Here is a 21,917-nt window from a genome sequence, read left to right on the forward strand (position 1 = left end):
AAAAATATAACTTCATTTTACAGAAAGAAAACTAAAGCTCAAAAATACTTCACCTCAATAATAATCAATTATTATTGAGTTTAGTGTTAAGATATGTATATTTCTTCTCTCAGTTCAAAAGTATGTAAGAAATGTGTCACTCTTAGCAACATTAAAAAAAATAAATGTAAGGTCATCTTTGTATACTTGTCATCAGATACATGAAACGTGCATGTCCTGATCTAGACTACACAATTAAAGAAAGATGTGAAGAATTTGGAAGGGATTTAGAGACGAGTCCAAAGGCAATCAGAAAAATAAAATAGGTTGTGGGTAAAAGCATTAAAGCAGAGAATATTCAGCTCGTTAACAAGGAAGCCAAAAGCAGGACTTTGTTCACAGTGGGCACTTAATGCCTTGGAACTGCATTCAAGTATGGGAAAAGCTCACTGAGCAAAGGTGGGAAACATTTCTTCCATCACTGAACCAGGAAAGTCTCAAACAAGGGCCATATTCCTCCCACTACCCCTTGCAAAACAATCTTTAATACTGTTCTCCTCACAACTCAGAGGCTAAATATTCACTTCATTTACTTTTTTGCTAAAGAACTGAGAATAGGCAACGTAAAACTATTTAAGATATACAACAAATGCTACAAATACATCTCATTACTATATTAGGGTCAATTAAAGTTCAAAGGGGAGGAACAGACAAAAACAGAGGACAAGGGTCAGACCGAAAAGAAGACAACAGAGAGGTAGGGATAGAAGTCATACCTGAGCATTAGTTATAGTTTTCCTCCTTAATATGCTGCTAAACTGCCTACTTTTCATAGCTCTTTAACTGTTCCAATTCATTGGCTCTCTTCTGATCAGAATATCATAATTGCCAATGTGGAAGAAATAATTTTTGGAGCAGTATTGGCAGCTAGTGAGCACTCCAGCCTGAGGAGGGAAGGAGTGGCCAGGGAGGGGAGGCGGATGACATGAAGCCCATTAGGATGGTAGTGAATGGAGACTCTTCCATATCTTGGCTAGGAACCACAGGTTCCCTGATTCAGTCTTAGAGGATGGTGACCTGATACCATCTCCAATAAAGAGAGAATAAAAAGACTCAAGCTTCAATTGCAACGTAAGAGATTTAATTAGTGGTTAAAAGAAAATTCCCAACACTAGGCTTGGAATGAATTTCTAAGAGGTTTTACAGGCATGTTGATATCAGCAAGAATTGGCAGTGTTAAGTGGATATTTAAAAACTGCTTTAGAATTTAGTTTCTTTGAAAATTGATTTAAAGGATTAACATACCTTTCTGCTGTTTGATTTACTTTATTTTTAGTACATCAATGTTTTTATAACATAGTATAACAGTAAAACAAATTTCCAAGTACATTTTAGTGCAATCTCTCTCAACCTTTCCTCTGCAGATTCTTGTAAGGCCCCAGATTCCTCTCTATAGTTTCAATCCAGTTTTGACTTTCATACTCTACTCAGCTCCCATTCTGCCTCTAGCTGGCTACTGATTAAGACAGAGGTTCCACAGTTTGTTCATAAATGATTCTCTCTTATTTTTGTGATATGAATTCAAACAAAGTCAGTGTGACTCAATGTTAAATATTAAATTCTAACTTTGGTTCAAAGTAGATGATCAAATATAACCATGTCTAAACACCCTTCACCTCATTGCAGATGCAGTTTAATCTTTTATTCAAACCACATAAATGATTGAATCTTTTATACAAGTTATCCCATCAGGAAGATTGTGATTTAGACCAGAGTCAGAATAGAATATGATCTAAAGAGAAGGTAAAAATTGAGCCTGGGTTAAGTATGACCTTGTGACAGGCCCAGACATGTGTGGAGTACCTGAATGAACATTTAAGTTAGGAAATGTTGTTCAATATGACTGCTCATGAAGTGATTAAAATGTACCACATTTAAACAGTACATAGTATTTTTAAAAATGCATTAAAAAAGACGTTTATTTACAGGCCATAGAACATTATAATTAAAATACCAAAAGAAATAGAAATAAATGCCCTCAAAACAACCCCATCCAAAGAAACAAACAAACAAACAAACAAACACAAAAAGCAGAATGAAAACATTTTAAACCAATTTATTAAGAAATTCAATTCTTAAAGCTCAATAATAATTTATATAGCATACTGATTTCCACAGATGTCTGATCTGAGGTATTGATTTTAGTCTTCTTCCTGTGGTGAAATTTGCCTTTTGGGAAGTTCAGTGGGAACAAATTGGGTAATAAGGCCAAACCTGAGCAAAGCCACTGTCAGATCTTACTATACATTTGATCTTATCTCTGACATTGAGTGCTGATACAAGTCAAGCACAATTCAGTTAGGGATAGTCTAAAATGACTTAATTCAATGGGCATACAAACCCACTTGAGAAATTAAAAAGGGGCATATTTCAGAATTTTTTAAAAAGCTGTGTAAAGACTGTAACCTCAAAATGATACTATGAGAATGACTCAGCTAAATAGGCAAGAAAAAGGGGCAGCTCCTTTGAACCAAGTCTTCCCTTCTAATGAGGGAACTTGAGGTGTGGGGGTGATATAATACTTTGGCAGCATTCACATCCCACTGCTTAAGAGAAGCATAAATATGTTGAGGTACCTGAGAATCAAAGAGCAATGCCTTGTACAAATATGGATGTTATTTGCGTATTTCAACAAATAACAGAAAACTATATTCACACTTAACAGAACTATAAATAAAATTATTTAAATTTTCAGAATTTAAATTCTGAGTTTACAATAATGATCAACCTGAGCACTATTAAAAGCAAATGTGGCACTCAAGTAATGAAAGATGCCAATACCAGTGTAGCACTATTTATAATTTTTAAAGAAGTACAAAGATCCCAACAGTCCCACTAAAGAGGACTGGTCAAATAAATTCACCTCTGCTCATATAATAATATCCAGCCATTAAAAAAAAAGGAAATAATTCTCAACGCTTGGCATATATAATGATGCCCATAATAGATTGCTGTTAAAAAAAAAAAAAAAGGAAGAGTTTGAAAGTGAAAGTGAAAGAAGGCAGAAACAAAAGCCCATATATTGTATGCTTCCATTTATATGAAATGTCTAGAATATGCAAATCTAGAGACAAAAAATAGATTGGGGTGATGGAATATTCTGAAAATAGTGATAGTTGTGATGTCTGAGGTAGGGTTAGGGCGGCTCCCAATAGTGGGCCTCAACCCACCTCATCCTCTTACCAGGATCTTGACTCCACCACAGGAAAGAATTCAAGGGCAGAGTCACACTAGAAAGTGAGAACAAGTTTAATATAGCAGATAAGAAATACAGGTTCCACAGAGAGTGCAGCAGAGCTCCAGAGACTGAGCAGGGCCCACACCAAGTTTAAGACAAAACTAAGCTCAGTACAGACATCAAGTCTAACACAAAAGCAAGAAAAACATACTTAAGTTCAGTACAAAGTGAAGGCTGACTCAAGAGAATGAGCAGCTGCTTGCTGAAGGTAAGTTAGATATAAAGTAAAGTATACACACCTCAGCAGCAAAGAGTGAACTGCCTCCAAGAAAATGAGCAACCACCTGGTCTTTGGCTTGGATTTGGCTTTTATATTTTCTCTATGTAATGAATATTCAGTTAAGGGGGTGACTCCCAGTTATGTAGCATTTAGTCTTGTATATGCTCAGGCAATCTCTTCCTGGGGCATGTTCATTGGTCAGACCCTATCACATGCACCAGGCAAATTCAAGAATATTCTGTGCTCTCTATTGAGCATGTCCAGCTACTAGATTTGCATAAGCCAGCTCCTTGTAGTCTCATTTTCCCCTTGTTGGTGCTAAAAATAGGTCTAACTGGCAACAGTAACTTTCCTCCAAAGGAGAGCTCAGAGGAGGGGGCCTGAGACCTCAGGGAGTGGCTGGAAACCCAGGGGCATGTCCTTAAACCTGAGCCCAGGGCAACTGAGCACCTCCTATATCAGTTGTACAACATTGTGAATATACTAAAAACCACTGAATTGTACACTTTAAAATGGTTAAAATGGTAAATTTTGTTATATGAATTTTATCTCAATAAAAAATGTGCATGTGCATATTCATATGTGTACCCAAGCCACTTGGGGAAAGAGTTTAAAGAGGGTATATGTATGATAAAATGCACAGACTTATTTGAAGGTAACTACATGGGGAGTCAAATTTGGGGGGCAATTTCGCTTTTCTGGTATGGTATTAACATTTTTTTTTCTAGGCAAAAGAGCAAAATGTTACTATTGAGGAAAACTGGGCAAGGAATACAATCTGCATTATTTCTTATAACGGTATGTGAATCTACAATTATCTCAATAAAAATTCCAAAAATTAAAAAAAAATCCACTCTGAAACCCTTTCCTTGAACCTAAAACTAAAGATGCTCTGTCTTCTATTCTCTCCTCCCCATGTTTTGTAAGCTTATTGATATATAATTTACAAACCATAAATCCACCTATTTTAATTATATACTTTACTGATTTTAGTAAACATACAGTTGTGCAACTATCACTACTCAAAACATTTCCCCCACTACTCATTTGCAGTCAATCAGTACTACTGCCTCCCGGCATCTACTAATCTGCTTTCTGTCTCTATAGGTTTGCCTTTCCTGAAAATTCATCAAAATGAAATCACATACAGTGGTCTTTCACATTTGGCTTTTTATTTTTATTTTTTTTCACTTAGCGTAATATTTTTGAGGGTCATCCATGTTGAAACATCTCATCAATAATCTTCCTTTTCATTACTGTATAGAGGTACTAATTTTTATCACAATGATGGTATAATTGAAAAAAAGAAGTAAAAGATGTTTGGATTTTGAAAATTTAAAACACACAAAATAAAAGGGGTTTTAGGCCATTGATTGCCTAAAGAAAAGGCTCTCCAATATTGTCAAAGGCCACAAAACTAAAAACTATAAGTAATGTGCCCTTAAATTTTATAAAGGCACTCTCTTGAACTATATTTGAACTGGCAAAAAATAAATTTACCGCATTGTTTTCTCTACATTTAGGAGAATCAGAGTAAGCAAACTAGGTTAAAAAAAAAAAAAATTATAATTTACAAGCATCTTAAATATTTCCACTATTTCTTATGGTTTCTTATTTTTTTTTCTCTTTTTTGTGTGTGTACCACAAGTGTTGAAAAACTACTGAAAACATCTTAATGCATTATTAATCACTCTACAAGCTATCAGCAGATTTAATGCTAGTTTCAGAAATAAATAAAATTTATATATGCAAGGTAAGCCTAATTAGTTAAGCTCACAAAAAATGTAATATCCGATTTTTAGAACCTAATGTGCTCAAGAAAGTATTTGTGCTTTTTAATTAGGAGAACAGCTCTGTATTTAATTAGTCCTCATTTGGGTATGTAATCATTTTAATTTATTTACACAAACACAGGACATTGTGCTCCATCAGCAGATAATGTTCTTCATTAACAAGAGTAGGAACTTTGTGCAAAAGGGCAGAAGAAATATTTCCACCTGTGATGCAAAATCAGAACTCCTATTATCAGACTTCATTCTTCAGTGTTTATGGTCACGATTCTGAGATGCATACTTGTTAATAATAATATAACATATTTCTAAGTTCTCTGTCAATCCCTAGAAATCAACAATTTAAATATTTAATGTTTCACTTTGCCTATTACCTAATTATAAAATGGGTATTTAGTTATTAATGAATAACTTACCGAAACTCAAGTAACAGTAATGTACTACAATTCAAACTTCAATAATTTAATGGTGCAGAAACAGTTAATTTAAAAAAATCAATTCTTCATTGGTGGCGAAAAGTAGTAACAGCCTAGATTATAGAGTGGTGAGGATAGGCTTTATTTAGGCTGTTTGAAAGCAAATACTATATACTGTGACAAGTTAATGACAGATCATTCTTATCTATTCATTAAAGTACATGAACCAATTCTTCTTTAAGGCATTTCTAATAAAATTTGATATCTTGTTATTGCCACTCCTTCCCTCAAATACTAAATACACTCTAAAAAGAAAATGTCTCTCATTAACTCATCTGCTATAACTATCTCTAAAAAGGTACTTTTGTTTTCGCTTGATTCTAAGTGTTTCATTCCTAAAGTTCGTATTTTGAAACAAGCATATCAGTAGATACAAATAAATTGCTTGAAAAATAATTTAAGGTTTTATCTCCAAATGAACTGGAATTTATAAAAACTGAGATCATTTAGTAACTAGTAGTTGGAATCTGACCTGAGATCACAAAATGGGTCAGTTGATGATTTGTGAGGACAAATTTAACTTGGGGCATCATTTGGATTGGAGGCTTGCTCTAGGCAGCATTTTGAAGGAAGGCCCAGTGTGACTCTCTGGTAAGCATACTTCATGCTATATAATCTGTACCATGTAAGCTGCTATATTGTTTTGAAAACTTTTGGCACTACTCTAAGAAAGGCTAAACACCTGTTATATATATATTTTTCCTCTGACAGGACAAAGTAAACAATTTGTCTGAGTCATTACATCAGATCTACTCTATATGACAGCAGGCAGATCTCCAATAATTCTCCGTGATTGAGTCAGAGTATCCTATAGGATAACTTCTAACTTCAACAGTTCCCTTTTGCCCAAAGTTCTAAATTCTTCCATATATGTGGGGGGGGGGGGGGGGAAGCATCTACTTTCAGAACAGAAAGTTTCCTTTTTTTGTAGGTAAAATTGCGTAATTTTAACTTATTGACCTTACTTAGCTTTGGAGCATATTTGAGTTGAACAATGCCTATTAAGGTTAAAAATACAAACCTGCAACATGCCAAATGTACAGTACTTCAACTGTACCCCAAATCATGTCATACCATTAAAAAAAATTCTCTTTGATTAGATGACCAGTATGCAAGGATAGTCTATTAAGATTTATAGAACTTTGCATTATCTGCCTAACTATATCCAGAGAAAGAATGCCTATTTCCACATGCCTGGCTATATAGCTCTTGAAAACACCTATTGGTAAACACAGTATTATAGCAAAATCATAAAACATGCATTTATACCACTTGTAAAATCAACTACATATCCCTGTCATGCTTGCATGCATAAATAAATAACACTAGTGTGAATGAGTGAACTTGCTACTCTACTCACTGAGTACAAGATCTGCAGAGAGAAATGGCATGTGTCAATCTGTCACCCCCACAGTGAGTTTTGGTTACACAGTGACCATCACTGGGTGAGCTTTCAGCTATGCTGAGAATGTCTCTAGTGTTTAAAGGTACCTGTATGGTTTTGGTACAAAATGGGCCCTAAAGCAAGCCAGAAACTTTACCCGGTGCTTAACTGAATAAGTAGAAATCTATTACGATGTCAGATTTAAAAAAAAAAAAAAAAAGCCACATAGTACTTTTTGAAACACAGTATGTCAGTCTTTAATGTATGCATAAATATAGCTACATATATTTTTAATGTAAGAGAATTTTATAAAGAAAATTTTGGTAATACATGACTCTTCATGTAACCAAGCAAACCCTAGCACTAAACTCTTGCATCAAACGCAACTCCACCGTATAACTGTTTTGACAAAGCAACAGTTAAATATAAAATAATTTTGCACCTTATTATTTTAAAGCTAAATATACAACTAACAACAACAACAAATCTCTACAACAATGATTTAAACCAGAAATCATTTTTATGGGAGGTGGAGGAGGCAGCAAATAAAAAAGACAATTTTACTCATTTGAGGAATTTGGCTGAAGATTAACAGTCTTAGTTCTAGCCAACAGTGAGAGAATTTAATTCCCAAAGCATCATCTACTCTGTTCATTAGAAATAACTGGATATTAAGAGAAGGCATTCATTACATTTGCCTTAACAAAAACCGTGTGTATTTATAAAACAAATTGAGAAAGACAAAGATACTACCCAGTAATTAAAATAAAAAATATTATTCTAAAGCAATTAGGTAAGTTTGAAAATGTATTCAAAAACTAATTCTTAGTGTTTCTCCAGATTAAGAATGAAGAAAAACATATTTATGTGATGCCAGAGAGTAGAAATTATGATCTTCTTGTAAGATGTGTTTTATTTATCTCAATCTCTTCTTAAGCATCAAAAATTGCTCTACAAAGGAACCATTAGTATGTCAGATTGGCATTTATTTTTATTTAGTCTGAAAGTCTTCTCATTATCCTCCCCATATTGTGTCTTTCTCATGACTGTAACTAAAGTTTGTCCAAAATCAGAGATGGTTTCTCTAGAAAAAGCCAATGATCAATATACAGGATATAGTATTTTCCTACAGATTCTCTGGAAAGAAAGCATAACAACATGAATCAAATAAATTTAATGCAAGGAAATAATGTTGTAACTCAAAGTAAATTGCTTCTCATTTTATCCCCCCCCCCCTTTTTTTTTTCCTGTTTCTATACTTCTATTTGTAAAGCTTAGGTTAAATTGGGAGTTAAAAAAAAAGAGACAGAAAACAGTGGTAAACTCAACAACACAGTTAAAATTAATTGGGAAAATTTTAATTAGTAAGCATCAAATGAACTTTACACTGATAACTGCGATACTGAAACTGTGAAATTTTAAATATTTTTCTCAAAAAAGGTTAGAAATTTTCTTCCTCCTAGGAAATGTGGAGACCCAACTATAAGCATTAATGCAGCCAGTCCAGGTCATTATGGTTTAGTTAATACTAATATCTAAATAGGTGTTCACATTTCATTTCTACAATAAGATAGATTGTGAAATACTTCTATCTCTGAATTTTAGCAAAAATTCCATGAGATAATTTATAGGAATGTCAGATTTTTGAAGTGCAAACTCACTCTACATTGGGATCACTTTTTAACTTCAACTGCACCTGACTTGAGAATAGTACCAGAAATTTTTCTTTCCTAATTCCTTGGACAAATATTTCTGAAACAAGTCTTGTGTCTTCTTTACTATGACTGGGTTGTTTTTAAGAAAGATTATCAGCTTTGTGGTTGGTTTCCCACAGTTGATAAAAATCTATCAAAAACATCATAATATAATTTGCAAGGAAAATAAGTTGTTTCTCAAAGGCTGCAGAAATTGGAAAGAAATAGCACTTTTTATTTGTACAAACACAAACACTTAAAGCTAGTCACACTGCAGGTAAATCCAATATAGTATTCAAAAGTTTTATAAAAATGAACAAAAGATACATGTTTACTTCCATTGCTCCAACAGTCAAATGTATATCTGCATGAGAGTTGTGCGGCAGCAGTTTGCTCGTCCGATTTAAGAGTTCAAGTTCCTTTTTGTGTATTTGGCCCACTGATGTCCACATCCCAGATAAATTCAGTTCAAAAGACGGAAATTAGCGCAAAGACTCCATATAACAAAGCACAAGGATATGCTACTAAAAGTTGCTGTCCTTCCATGGCTAACGCAGATATAAAAATTTTGGAAGCAGAAAAACTACACCATCCAATAATCCCAGCAGTAAGAATGATTCCTATCATTCCTCTGTAACCGACAAGGAAAAAAATGAGGAGGGGGGAAAAAAGCAGAAGATGAGATTAGTTGTAAGGATACTACAATAACCTATTCTTAAAAAAAGCATTTAAATCTACATATAGATATATGCAGAATGATCAGGGTTTTTTTTTTTTAATATTAAAATGTACCTCACAGTGAATTCAATGATGCTGAATCATTTCATGGGATAAAAATCTCATTTACAACTACATTTTGCTCTTTTCAAATATAGGGTTTCTCAACATTGGCACTACTGACATTCGGGCTGGGTATCTTTGTTGTGGGTGAGAGTGGGCTGTTCTGTGCATTGTTAGAATGTTCGGCAGCATCCCTGGTCTCTACCCATAAGATACCAGTAGCACCCCTGGCTCCCACAGCTGTGACACCAAGATTGCCTCCAGACATTGCCAAATGTCCACTCAGAGACATTATTACAAAATTATTCCTGGTTGAGAAACACTGTTTTAGTAGAAAATAACCAGTTCTATAAAATACAAATATAAAAATATCAATTCTTAAGAAATGAGAAGAGTAAAGCAGTTTCTACACTGAAAATCTGAAACACTTTTATCCAAAGCAATACTGTAAAGCCATCATCTTGCCAAATTTCTTGTAGAAGACAAATAGTTGACATGCGCTCTTCTCCTAAACCTGCATTTTAACTTTCTAAGTATAACAAAGCCCAATAATTGGTAGTGTCCAGCACTAGCCACAAGGAGGAGCTTGAACTGTTGAGAGAGAATCTGCACACTGCCCAGAAGGAGGAACTTTATCAGCAGTAATTTACACCTTTCTTTATAACCTAACCTAAAATATAATTCTGAAATATTTAAAGCTACTTACAGGTACATCAGAGAACATGGCAGGCTAGTAACAGCCTCTTGTCATAAAAACAATACGTTTCATTTTCAGTTAAAAAACTACCAAATAGAAAGTATGTATTTATTATTCATACACTTGGCCTATGCCCAACAGCTTCAAGAAATCAGATACAATCTAAAAAATATCAAAGAGGGTAAGCATAACACTTTAATGTAAATACAAAACTAGTGAAATTCTTGATCATAGGAGAAAACAGAAATGGTATAAAAGATTTTTAAATTCTTATTTCCACTGTGCATTACTCAAAAGCACATAGCATACTCCTTACCTACTAGAGGCACTATCTGATATGTTTGCTGGATCAGTGATTTGTCTCAAATTAAAGGTGAGGTGAATACTATTACACAGAATTGGTCAATCAAACCCCAAAATACAGATCAGTACTTACTGCAAAGAAAATATCACTGCAAAGCTGGAAAGTAGGATCATGGGAAGAAGACAATATCCAAGGACACTTGCCACACAACCAAATGAAACCCCTGTCATACTCATTAAGTTTAATAAACAAAACATTCCTAGACATCCGATTGCACTGATCCCATATACATAGCCAAACTGGATTTTGCCAGCCTGTGGGTAAAGAAAAGATTACAGGTAAAAGGGCAAAAAATGTTATTTGGTACATGTAGAAGATATTCAATTCATGAGTATCAAAATCTACAGAGGTATCTATTCTTTATGCAGCAAAGTAAAAGACTGAGCAGACTGGTTTTTACATCCTCCTCTCAATAGAGATATCTGGTTTTCCATTTTTCAGTTAGCATTTCAGCTTGGCATAGAATTGAACAAAGAAAGAAAGAAAATCATGGTATAATCATCTAAAACAGTAGATTTCTAAAAAGAACTCTGGCTGAGTCTAAGCAAATAAACTACAGAGACAAGATGGAAAACCAATCACAATGTTTAGATAATAGCTAATATCACTTGAAAGTAACTAATTCCACCAAAAATGCCCCCAATGTATTGTCATTGGTGGAAGTAGCTATAATCTTCTTAATAGCAGAAATAATTTTATCATTCATTTCATATGTGTGCTAGAAGAGCTAGAAGAAGGAAGGCAGGATAAAGCAGGAAGCCAGGGTTCTGTGAGGAAGGGAGAAGAAAAGGAATATAACAGAAGATTTTTTTCTTTATTTTTCTAAATAGTCAGTTGATTTATACAGTCCTTTGATGAAAGGGAAAAGAAGAACCTTTACAATTCTGCTCTCCTAAAAGACAATCACTGACAAGTCTTAGGACAGCAAAGATTAGCTTTATTGGAACTATCTTAGTCAAACTTTGCGAACAAACATTGTATTCATTTCACACTACTGGTAAAACCAGTCTATAGAGAAGCCTTCAAAAAGTTCCTGGTTTGTCAGATTTTTGTCACACAAAACTCAATCGTGAGAATGCCTCTACAGATTATGTTAAATGGAAAAATCCATGGAATTTTTGTTAGACTATTTATTTGTAAATACTTGATTAAGAGTGCAGAAGTTTGAAAAAGCTCAGCTGAACTCATTGATGAATTCATTCATGTAATACTAATAAAACCCCATACTTGCTTTTAATTTTTCAAAGTGTTCTCACATAACCTGTCTTGTTTTATCATCATAACAGTCCTGTTAGGTAGGCAGCATAGGATTATTTATCAAAGGGAACTGAAGGATTAAATGACTTGGTCAAGGGCAGAGGAGGAGCATTATGTTTAAGCCCAGGTCCTCTGACTAAAAATCCTATCTCTATCCATTACATTATTTATCTCTGATAATTCAGAGACTTAAGATAAAATAAAACACATGTTAATAATCATCTTTACAACTTTTCTTTTTGTTTTCAGTATGCCTTAACATTCTTGGGGAGGTGGGAGATAGGGACTAAAAACCTGTTATCTTTTAATGTGTCAATTCATTAAAAGTTAAAGTAATACACAGGAAAATAATCATCATCAAAACCAGAACAAAACAATAACCACAGTCTAGAGCTTATTTAAAAAACATAGAGGCTGGCAGATTGGTACAGTTGGTCAGAGCATGGTACTGATAATACCAAGGTCAAGGTTTCAGATCCCCTTACCGGCTGGCCAGCTGCCAATAAATAAATAAATAAATAAAAAGAAGATATTAAATGAACAAAAAATAATGCCATCATTAAAAAAAAAAGAGCAATAGGGTAAAAAATTTTGTCAGTCTCTGAAAAGACAATATTCTAATGAGGGATTAAAACCACACGTGTTATTTGTTTATTTTGTTGTTGTTGTTTTCCTAATAATCAGACTACTTCCCAAAACAAGATAGGAGTTTTTAAATATACGGAGAAGTGCCAAATAGGTATAAATTCAAGCAACTCAATACTATTCAAAATACATAAGACTTGAGGTATAAATAGGGTTTCAAAAACTACTTTTGGTGGAACACTTAAAGGTTGTTCTTTAGTCTCACACTAAGAGCTGAAACTAAAATCTTACCAGTAACAATGTGGCTCCAAAAGCAAGGCAAAAAACCATTGGTCCTGCCAAATCAGTTTCATTCATAATGCTGCCATCTGCTACTTTTAACGGATGTAACACTGTTAGTGTTTTTTGCCAGATGTGGTCAAAATTGATACCTAACTCTAAAGGAAAAGAAAATAAAGAAGTTAATTAGGATCTGTGATATACCTTTAATTTACCAGAATCCATGTTGAAACAAGAGACAAAATGAAATATACAGCACCAAAAGAGGACCTAGCAGTATCAAAGAATATTCTTTTCGTGACTCCTCTATACCACTGATTGTGGTACTTATTCCATAAATATGTAATTTCTGGTTTGGTGCTGAAAAAGGTATGGATATGATGAAACAGACACTCATAAATCTCTCTGCTATTACTGCACAGCAAAGAACATATGGATAGGGTTAATAGTAACTTGGGGCTTCAGAAATACCTGTGGGCCCCATGAAATTGTATACAAAGCTGTCTCTATGCATATGTGTGCATTTTTTTCTGAGAAGAGTATTCATAGCTTTCATTAGACTTTCAAAGGGTACCTGGTTCAAAAAAAAAAAAAAATGTTCAGAACTAATGCTTTATAGGTTTTGGAATATAATTTGAAAACCATTATATTTTTCAGTGATGTCAATAGTTCTGACACCAATTTATTTCTATGTAGAATAACCAATATCATATTTCCTTTCATTTCTCCTACTGATAGAATTTAACCAATAAGCTGAAGTAAAAGCCAATGCTTGTATATTGACATACTTTACTATCACTTTATAAAAATTTATTGAAAACCTGGTCCCCTCTGGCCCAAGGTGGTTTTCATATACACTTTGTTAAAAGTAAGTCTAAGTCACTTAGAAAACTTTTTTCTACAAGATTATTCATTTAAAGGAAAGGCAACTTCTCCAAATTAATATTTATTTTCACTGACCAACTGTATACTACAGACTACTACCAAGTGTTGCAATCAATCTTACCTTCTAATAAAGGGGGCTCATCCTCAAAGCTGTTTCCATATAATGGCTGAGATGTAACTGGAGTATATGCCTGAGTTGGCTGGAAAATCTGCCCAGTGTACGGCTGCTGTGACTGCATCATTTCTGGAGGGACAAATCGGCCTTGCTGCGAGTAGTCATAGCCAGCATACTGTCTATAAATCAAAGGAAGTTAAATTTCTCAGAAATATTTCAATCCCTGACAACTGGTATCCCTGAAATTCCTAAGTTTTCCTTTGACAGCTACAGAATCTTAGTCATGCAATTCCTAGAATACCTACTTTACCAGTTTTCACAAACGGTGGATGAAATGATTACTAGGATCAAGTTGATTATCTACAATAAAAAGTCATCTGTTTTGTCTTTTTGTGCCTGGCTCATTGCACTTAATGTAATGACCTCCAGTTCCATCCATGTTGCTGCAAATGACAGGATTTAAAATTTTTTTTATGCCTAAATTCTATTCCATTGTGTAAATATAACACATTTTCTTTATCCATTCATCTGTTGATGGACACTTAGTTGATTCCTTATCTTGGTTGCTGTGAATAGTGTTTTTATAGAGAATTTTCCTGATGCCAATATTCACTTATGCAGCACTTAATTATTTTACAAATTGTTAAACTTTAAACATTAGGAGGTCAACAAATAAAAATTTTTAAATATTGTCTAGTTTTCTCCCTTACTATGTATATATAATATAAAGATATACTGTAAAATAAAACTTATGCCTAAACTATGAATGAAAGCTTAGGATAGCAGACTTTGTACTCCATATTATGTAATTTTCCATTGTAATTTGGATATCCACTGAATTATCATTCTTCATTACTGTTCCTAGTATGTTATTTTTTGCAAATGGGGCAAAACTCTTTAAGAACAACCATCAATTTCAAGCAACAGAGTGGAAAAATCAAGTTTGTTCTTTGCGAAAGCTCTTGGAATATAACAAAACTTTATTAGTACATCTTGCATTTGAATGGTGCTTTTAATTTTTCAAAGTTGTACACCTGTTGTCTCATTTGATATGTGCTATAAAAACCCTGCATTTAAGGGGAGAACTCTTACCATGACTATTTTAGTAACAATGACAAGAGGGAACAGAAAGATATTTAAACCTCATCTTTAAAAAGCCATTTGACCATGTTCTGGAAAATATGTGACTTATTTATCAACAGGACTAATTTAATCATGCACCAAGAAATACAGAAGTAAAATAGTTATTTTAAAAGTAAGACATTTTAAACAATGAGAGCTGAGAAACCTTAGAAATTCTTTAGTATAATTACCTTTCAAAATTTTATAGTTCCCTTTTCAAAAATATAAAAACCTAATAACTTCCATTAATATTGACATTTAAAAATTTTAAATCTAATTTTTAAGTTAATTGAACATCGTGACTAAAAGAAAATCAAAGCAATGGTAAATTGTCAGCTACACAGCCCTTTGAAGGTAGATATCAATGTGATTCTCAAGACCACACTAACCCAATTCATGCTTTAAAAAAATAATATTTTTCTGGCTATATAGTACAGAATTTACTGCAACATTATTTTAATAGCAAAAGATAGAAAATGAAACAATATAAATAGCTATCAGTAAATATATTGTGATATAGTTATAAAATAGATTTTATCATGCACCTGTTAAAAAGAATAAGGCACTTTTATGTGGACTAATTAAGACTAATAATCAAGAAATATTCAGTGGGGGGAAAAAGCAATGTTCAAAATAGTGTATGCTATATTCAATCATCATGAATGTGCTTTTTAGAAAATAAATGAACACACATACACTCTCGTATATGCTTAGGATAGCTCTGAGAGTATGCAGAAGAAGTTTCTAACCATGGTTGCTGCTAGGTAAAGGGACCTGGAAATAGGGGGAAGCAGAAGACCTCATTTTCATGTTATAAACTCCTGTACCTTCAAAAAGGTTGTACAACATTTATTATTTATTGAAATTGATTAATTCTAAAATAAGTTTATGTAATATGTAAGTATATATTAGCTATTGAAAATTTCCAAAAATAAATATTAATCTTTTTGAATGTTACTATGGGTCAAAGCACTGGTATAAGTGCTTAATATGAATTACCTTGTATTATCCTCAGTAAAACCCTATGAGGTAGATGGTACCATCCTCCCCATTATTAAGACGTGAAAACTAAAATTTAGGTTAGAATACTTTGCCCTTGGTGGTGCTGGGAAAACTAGGATGTTTGACTCCAGTGGCCAACTCTTAACAACTGTAATAAAAATCACCTCAAAATCCTACTTTACAGAGACAGCTGTAATATTTTGTTCTGTATATGCATTTTCCCAGTCTTCCTGGTATGCAAATATGTTGATTTCTACTTATTTACACACCCATCCATACACAGAGACACATGGTTAGGTAGTTGAACTAAAAATCCTACCTTACAGAGACAGCTGTAATATTTTGTTCTGTATATGCATTTTCCCAGTCTTTCTGGTATGCAAATATGTTGATTTCTACTTATTTACACACCCATCCATACACAGAGACACAGGGTTAGGTAGCTGAACTAAAATAAGAATACACATATCCTACTTTAGTACAATATATATTGTGTTGATCTCTGTTAGGATTTACTAGAAGTCCATCTTTGAGTCTATGAAACAGCTAGAAAAGCTCCATATAAAGAGAGAGAGAGAGAAAGAGAGAGAGAATGAATGTGCATAAAATAGCAAACAAAAAAGAATGGTATAGACTAGCAGTTCTCAAACTCTTTGGTCTTAGTACCTCTTTATACTCTTAAAGTTAATTAAAAATCCCAAAGTATTTTTGTTCATGTGGGTTATAGCTATCAATATTTACCATATTAGAAAATAAAATAGAAATGTTTAAAATATTTATTAATTCATTTGAAGTAGCAATAAATCCATTACATCTCAGCATAAACATTTTATGAAAAAACTATTTTCAAAAAAAGATTTCTGAGAAAAAGGCACTGTATTATATTTCTGAAAATGTCATAATGGCTAGTTTATTAGAGGACAGCTAGATTCTTATATCTGCTTCTGCTTTCAATCAGTTATGATATATTGTTTTAGTTAAAGTACCTGAAGAAAATCTACTGTTGCAGACATGTACAGTAGTTGGAAAACAGAATATTTTAATAACCTTTTCATATTATCATGAATATACTTTTTTATGTTACATTGAAACTGAAAACAAATGGCAATTTTTAAAATTCAAGTTGCAACATCGAACTTGAGACAGTATCAATGAACTTTTTATACTCTGTACATTAAAATATATAGATCTGTCTTGCACTTTAAATGGATCCTTACTAGTGTATGATTCACCAACATCATGCATTGGCCATTTAGAAAATATTGGTATGGGTTAGGCAGATCTTCCAAACAATGACATATTTTATTCTACAATAAAAAAAATTCACGTTTGTTAAAATCACTACTGATCACATCAGAAAAATGGTTAATTACTGGGAAGCTGACAAGTTCATGGTGATGGATACAAGTTTTCCAAAATCCTCATTTTTGACTGAAAACTCAAATTTGCTCACTGGCAACACATACTGTCAGTTGTTTCCCTTGAAGTGAGAGGCTCACTTCATTCATTTTTGAGAAAAAATCTGCCAAATACTCAAGTATGAACAACCATGGTTTGTCAGTTGTTCTTTCAAATAAAAATGGTCTCCATGAAATATCAGTTGGTTTAGCTTGCAACTCAAATTACACAGTCATCTGTCTCTAGTATGGAGTATGAAGTATGGAGAAGTGCTTTGTAACTGGTTCCCATTTTGTCACACAGATATTAAAGAAATGTGTATGCTCAAGGGTCAGGATTTAATAAAAATGATAATTCTTACTACTTCATCGAGAGACTCCTTAAATGAAACTGACTCCCTCTGCCCTCCAACAAGTGTGTGGCAATGAAAATACAATGACTTCTAGAACAATTTGATGCTACTGCCTTGATTCATACTCTGGTACAAGCAGTTTTACCTACCCCTCCTTCTGCACATATTATAAAGCAAATGTCAATACACCTAAAAAGGTATATGCTATCTTTGTACTGTTATGAAAATAACTTTTGATCTTAGAGACTCCCTGAAAGGTCTCAAGGACTCCCTAAGGTCTGCAGTTCACATTTTGAGAACCACTGATGTAATTCAAGAAGGAGAAATATTGCAAGCCAACTGACCTTTTCAAAGGTGGCACCATTATTCCATTTTCATTATGTGAGGTGAGAAAGACAACACTATGGAATTTTACTATTTTGCTTTTCTGGAAGGACCTGTCCGGGAAAATTTCTGACTCACTTCTGGTCTTAAACTAAAACATGCTATGGCAGACATGATCTTTGCAGACTAAAGCAACATTTTCACAGCAGGAAAAGTAGCAAATACTAAATCAACACTCTCGTAAGTACTCTGTACCAACAACAAAGACGAAAAGCATCTTAATATACTGAGGTGGCTACTTAAGTTCATGAAAATCCTCAGATATTCCATGAAAATATTATCAGTTAAGTCGAAGAAGAAAACATGACACTTTCAACACAGTTCTTAAAAAAATGTGTGACTGGTATTACTATATATTTTATAGGCATATCTAGAAGACAATGCGGGACCTAGCCAATATGACATTCATATAACTCAAAAGGGTATGACCAAAAGGCCTTTTATTTATTTATTTATTTATTGGGGGTGGCAGGGTTATATGAATGTATCGATGATACTTGTGAAGTACTCATAGAGAAAACTGCAAAATGTTAAAGCTGACTTCATAGGACAAATGCAGAACAAAGGACTACTTATAAATCAAGTCAAACTTGAAGAAAATCCAAGTAATATGCTATTTAAACCTAGATTTTTATCGATAGAGAGCTAAAAGTTACCAGCTAATCTTTGTTACAAAGTTAGCAAACCAATCAAAATATTTGGTAAGCTGAGATGAAAGTTTAAAATGTCATTAGGTTGCAGATCTATTTGAAGGTACATATAGAAGAACCCAATTTCTTATAAAGCTCAGAAACCCAAATTTATTACTGCTAATATATTAGGCTTCTTGTTTTCCCAGGCATCATCTATAAGCCCACATTTGTTAACTGGCAGTAATGGTTATATAATCACCTGGAAAAAAACTTCTTCACTAGTACTGGGGCAATGCTTACTAGGACATGATTTGGTTGAGATGGAATTATGAGAATAGTTAGCAACAATTGCTAAACTAGCAACAAGTTGTTCAGAATATCCAAACAACTGCTGTGTGGAGAACTGAAATGAGACAATCATAAGTGGGATGAGAGGATAAATCATGCTTTTAAGTGATGCAAAGATGGACAGGATAGGAAAGAAAAGCAGAGACAGATAAACCTAGGAGGCTAAAATCTAAATGGAATAGTTCTGTTGAGTCTAAACATTAATATCCTTTGGTTAAACACAGGCATGCATACAGAGGTATATTCTCAAAAGCCTTGTTGCTGCTATAGGCAAGGATTCATTACATAGATTCTGGCCAATCTTACAGTCATTTGCCATCCCATACACAGAGCAAGTACTAAAAATACACATTTAGGTAAATAAATTAATGAAAATCTCTCAATATGAATGTTCTAATTCTGCCCAATTAACTGATCAAAAGAGATAAATCCTCATTGGTATGTAATTTGGAATTTAACAGAAAGGAGCAAAGTGATTCACAGATAGAGGATATTTTTACATACTCCTATTGTTCAGTGTGTTTAATTTTAGGGAGAAAATAAGCCTTAGAATATATCAAATTAAGCAGATTCAAAGAGTCTATGGGTTGTAAAACATATGGGCTCTCCAAGATAAATTATATAGTGGGGCTGAATTTGATTTTTGCTCTTAAATTCTTGTGCACTTTCATTCAGACTTATTAATCCAAACATTCTAGTACTGCATGTTTCTCAGGCTGACTGGATACATGACCTTCTTTTGTCCTCATCCTCGGATTATCTTCATGAAGTTTTTAATTCAGGATCCATGGATGATCAGATGAAACTGTCTGAAGTTATATGCACATTTATGTGGGTGTTTAAGCAAGTACGTGCATGTATTTATGGAAAATAGGCCCAAAGATTTCATAAGATTCTCAAAGGGGCCCAGTGCCATCTAAAAAACATTAAGTAACACTGGTATAGAAAACTTCTTCATTTGACAGGATGCAGGTAAGATTATCTCTAAGGTCCTAAGAGACTGAGGGTATATCCTAAAAGAAATTGTTAGAAAGCGTTAGCTAATGTATTTTTGCCACAAACACCAGGCAGTATAAGAGGTTTTTTATTGTTGTTGTTTTTGTTTTTAACAGTTCTGGGCCTAAAGGCTTTGAGTTTCCCTCTTCAATCTGCAACAGGTAACTTGTGTAGTACTGACCATAAGATTTCAGTATGAGAAGTAATAAAAATATATGAAAATCCTCTGATGATTAATAATAGTTTACAACGTTAAACAGTGTCGCTAAGCACTTTCAATTAGTGTTGATAAAGTCTGGAAGTTGGACTGATTTAACTATCAAACAAGCAGTCAAAAGATTTTAACTTTTAACTAGTTCCAAGGACTAAATAGCCCGTCTTCTAGGTCCATGAAGCTCCCATCCTTATCTTAAAGGATGTAGAAATATTGTTAGTAGGAAGCAGTTCTTCAACAAGCAACTTTTCATTCATGACACATCTGAAGATTTTGCAGTAGATACCAAACTCTAAATACAGCAATCTCTTCAAACTCAAAACTGTGTCACAAATCTCTCCAGAAGAAGGAAATGAGAAAACCACATTCCTGATAAAGAACACGTTCACACACTCAGTTTTAGACAGAACCAAACATTCTGAATACGCGCTTTCACTGCAATGTACACTAAGTAAATTTCCAAAGTTGAAAAGTTACTTGCTATAAGGTCCTCCACTTCCTCCATAATCATAGGACTGCTGTGATTGATCATCGATGCTGTAACTTGTCTGGTAGAAATCCGTGTTTAAGTTTTCAAAGCCTGACATTTCAAATGATCTGCAATAGAAGAGAAATGGCAAATGCTGTTTATGCCCAAGGTGCTACTGAATTCGTTACTGGCACTTTGCTTAAGCAAATACCTCAGAAGACAGCAAATATTTCTTCTAATTTGAGGGAGCAGTATCTGGAGGGCGGTCGGGGGAGGACTAAGGAAGTATCTAGTCCTTAAGTAGAAGCTCAGGAAGACAACTCTATCTCAAGGAGCTGATATGCCTTCGGTTAGGGAAGAGGTTAAGGGGAAGAGTGGTTCCACGGGGGTCTAAAATATCAATAACGAAGATGATTCCTCACTTCCGGACAGAGTTTTACAGCTGACAAGGTGACTGCCTCCAGGCCCGCGCTCTGCCAAGAAAGTGCAGAATCCTGGATGGTCGCACCTGAAATACAGGGGCCGCGGCAGAGCAAGGGCTTGAAAAGGAGCGAGTGTCTGTGCGAAAGGAACAGGGCGCGGCGCCTCAAGAGGCAACAAGCCCAGCTGCACAGGTGAGAGGAGAAGCCGACTAGTTCGCCGCGGGCCTAGAATACTCACCAAACGCGGCGGCGGCGGCAATAGTTCCAGCAGCCCCAAATAACCCTCAGACTCAGTTTCGGACCCTGAACCGGCCCGGTTGCTACGTGTCACAGGGCCAAAGAACTGCTTCCGGAGCATGCCCGTTCGCGCAGGCGTGTTGGTTGGACCCTGCCGGGGACCCTGATATTGAGCATGCGTAGTGTCGACCGACTGACTGGCCCTGTGGCGGGCCAATGGGAAGAAGGAAAGTGCATCAGGCCGCCTGGTTAGCTGTGGAGGCAGAAAGGCGCAGGCGCAGCAATTGCTAGTTGCTGCCTGGGAGGAGGGGGAGTTCCTCAGTAGACTGAGGCCCTGGAGGAAGGCGGGCAAATGCTGGAATGACACGGACTGAGCGTTTTTCTTCTCAACACAAACTAGAGAGCCTCGGTCTCTCTGTACTTACTGTAATTCAGGCACTTTGTTATAGAGTTTATATGTATTACTTAATCTTCAGAATCTAATGAGATGGTTGCCTCTTTTTAGAAACGAGACTATTTCTTTTTTTTTTTTTTTTTT

The 21,917-nt window shown here is 34.5% G+C and overlaps 1 protein-coding gene across 1 annotated transcript; it reads right to left on the reverse strand.

Annotated features, from left to right (window-relative positions):
• Positions 1 to 8,502: 8,502 nt before the first annotated feature.
• Positions 8,503 to 21,484, reverse strand: YIPF5 (Yip1 domain family member 5). The gene is made up of 6 exons (XM_063087290.1): positions 21,381 to 21,484; positions 20,729 to 20,848; positions 13,810 to 13,982; positions 12,816 to 12,961; positions 10,755 to 10,936; positions 8,503 to 9,472 (listed from the first exon to the last, which is right to left on the reverse strand). The coding sequence occupies exons 2-6, from the start codon at positions 20,836 to 20,838 to the stop codon at positions 9,310 to 9,312; spliced, it is 774 nt and encodes a 257-aa protein (XP_062943360.1). The 5' UTR covers positions 20,839 to 20,848; positions 21,381 to 21,484; the 3' UTR covers positions 8,503 to 9,309.
• Positions 21,485 to 21,917: the final 433 nt, after the last annotated feature.

The sequence above is a fragment of the Cynocephalus volans genome, chromosome 2 (assembly GCF_027409185.1).
Source record: "Cynocephalus volans isolate mCynVol1 chromosome 2, mCynVol1.pri, whole genome shotgun sequence".
NCBI classification, from domain to species: Eukaryota; Metazoa; Chordata; class Mammalia; order Dermoptera; family Cynocephalidae; genus Cynocephalus; species Cynocephalus volans.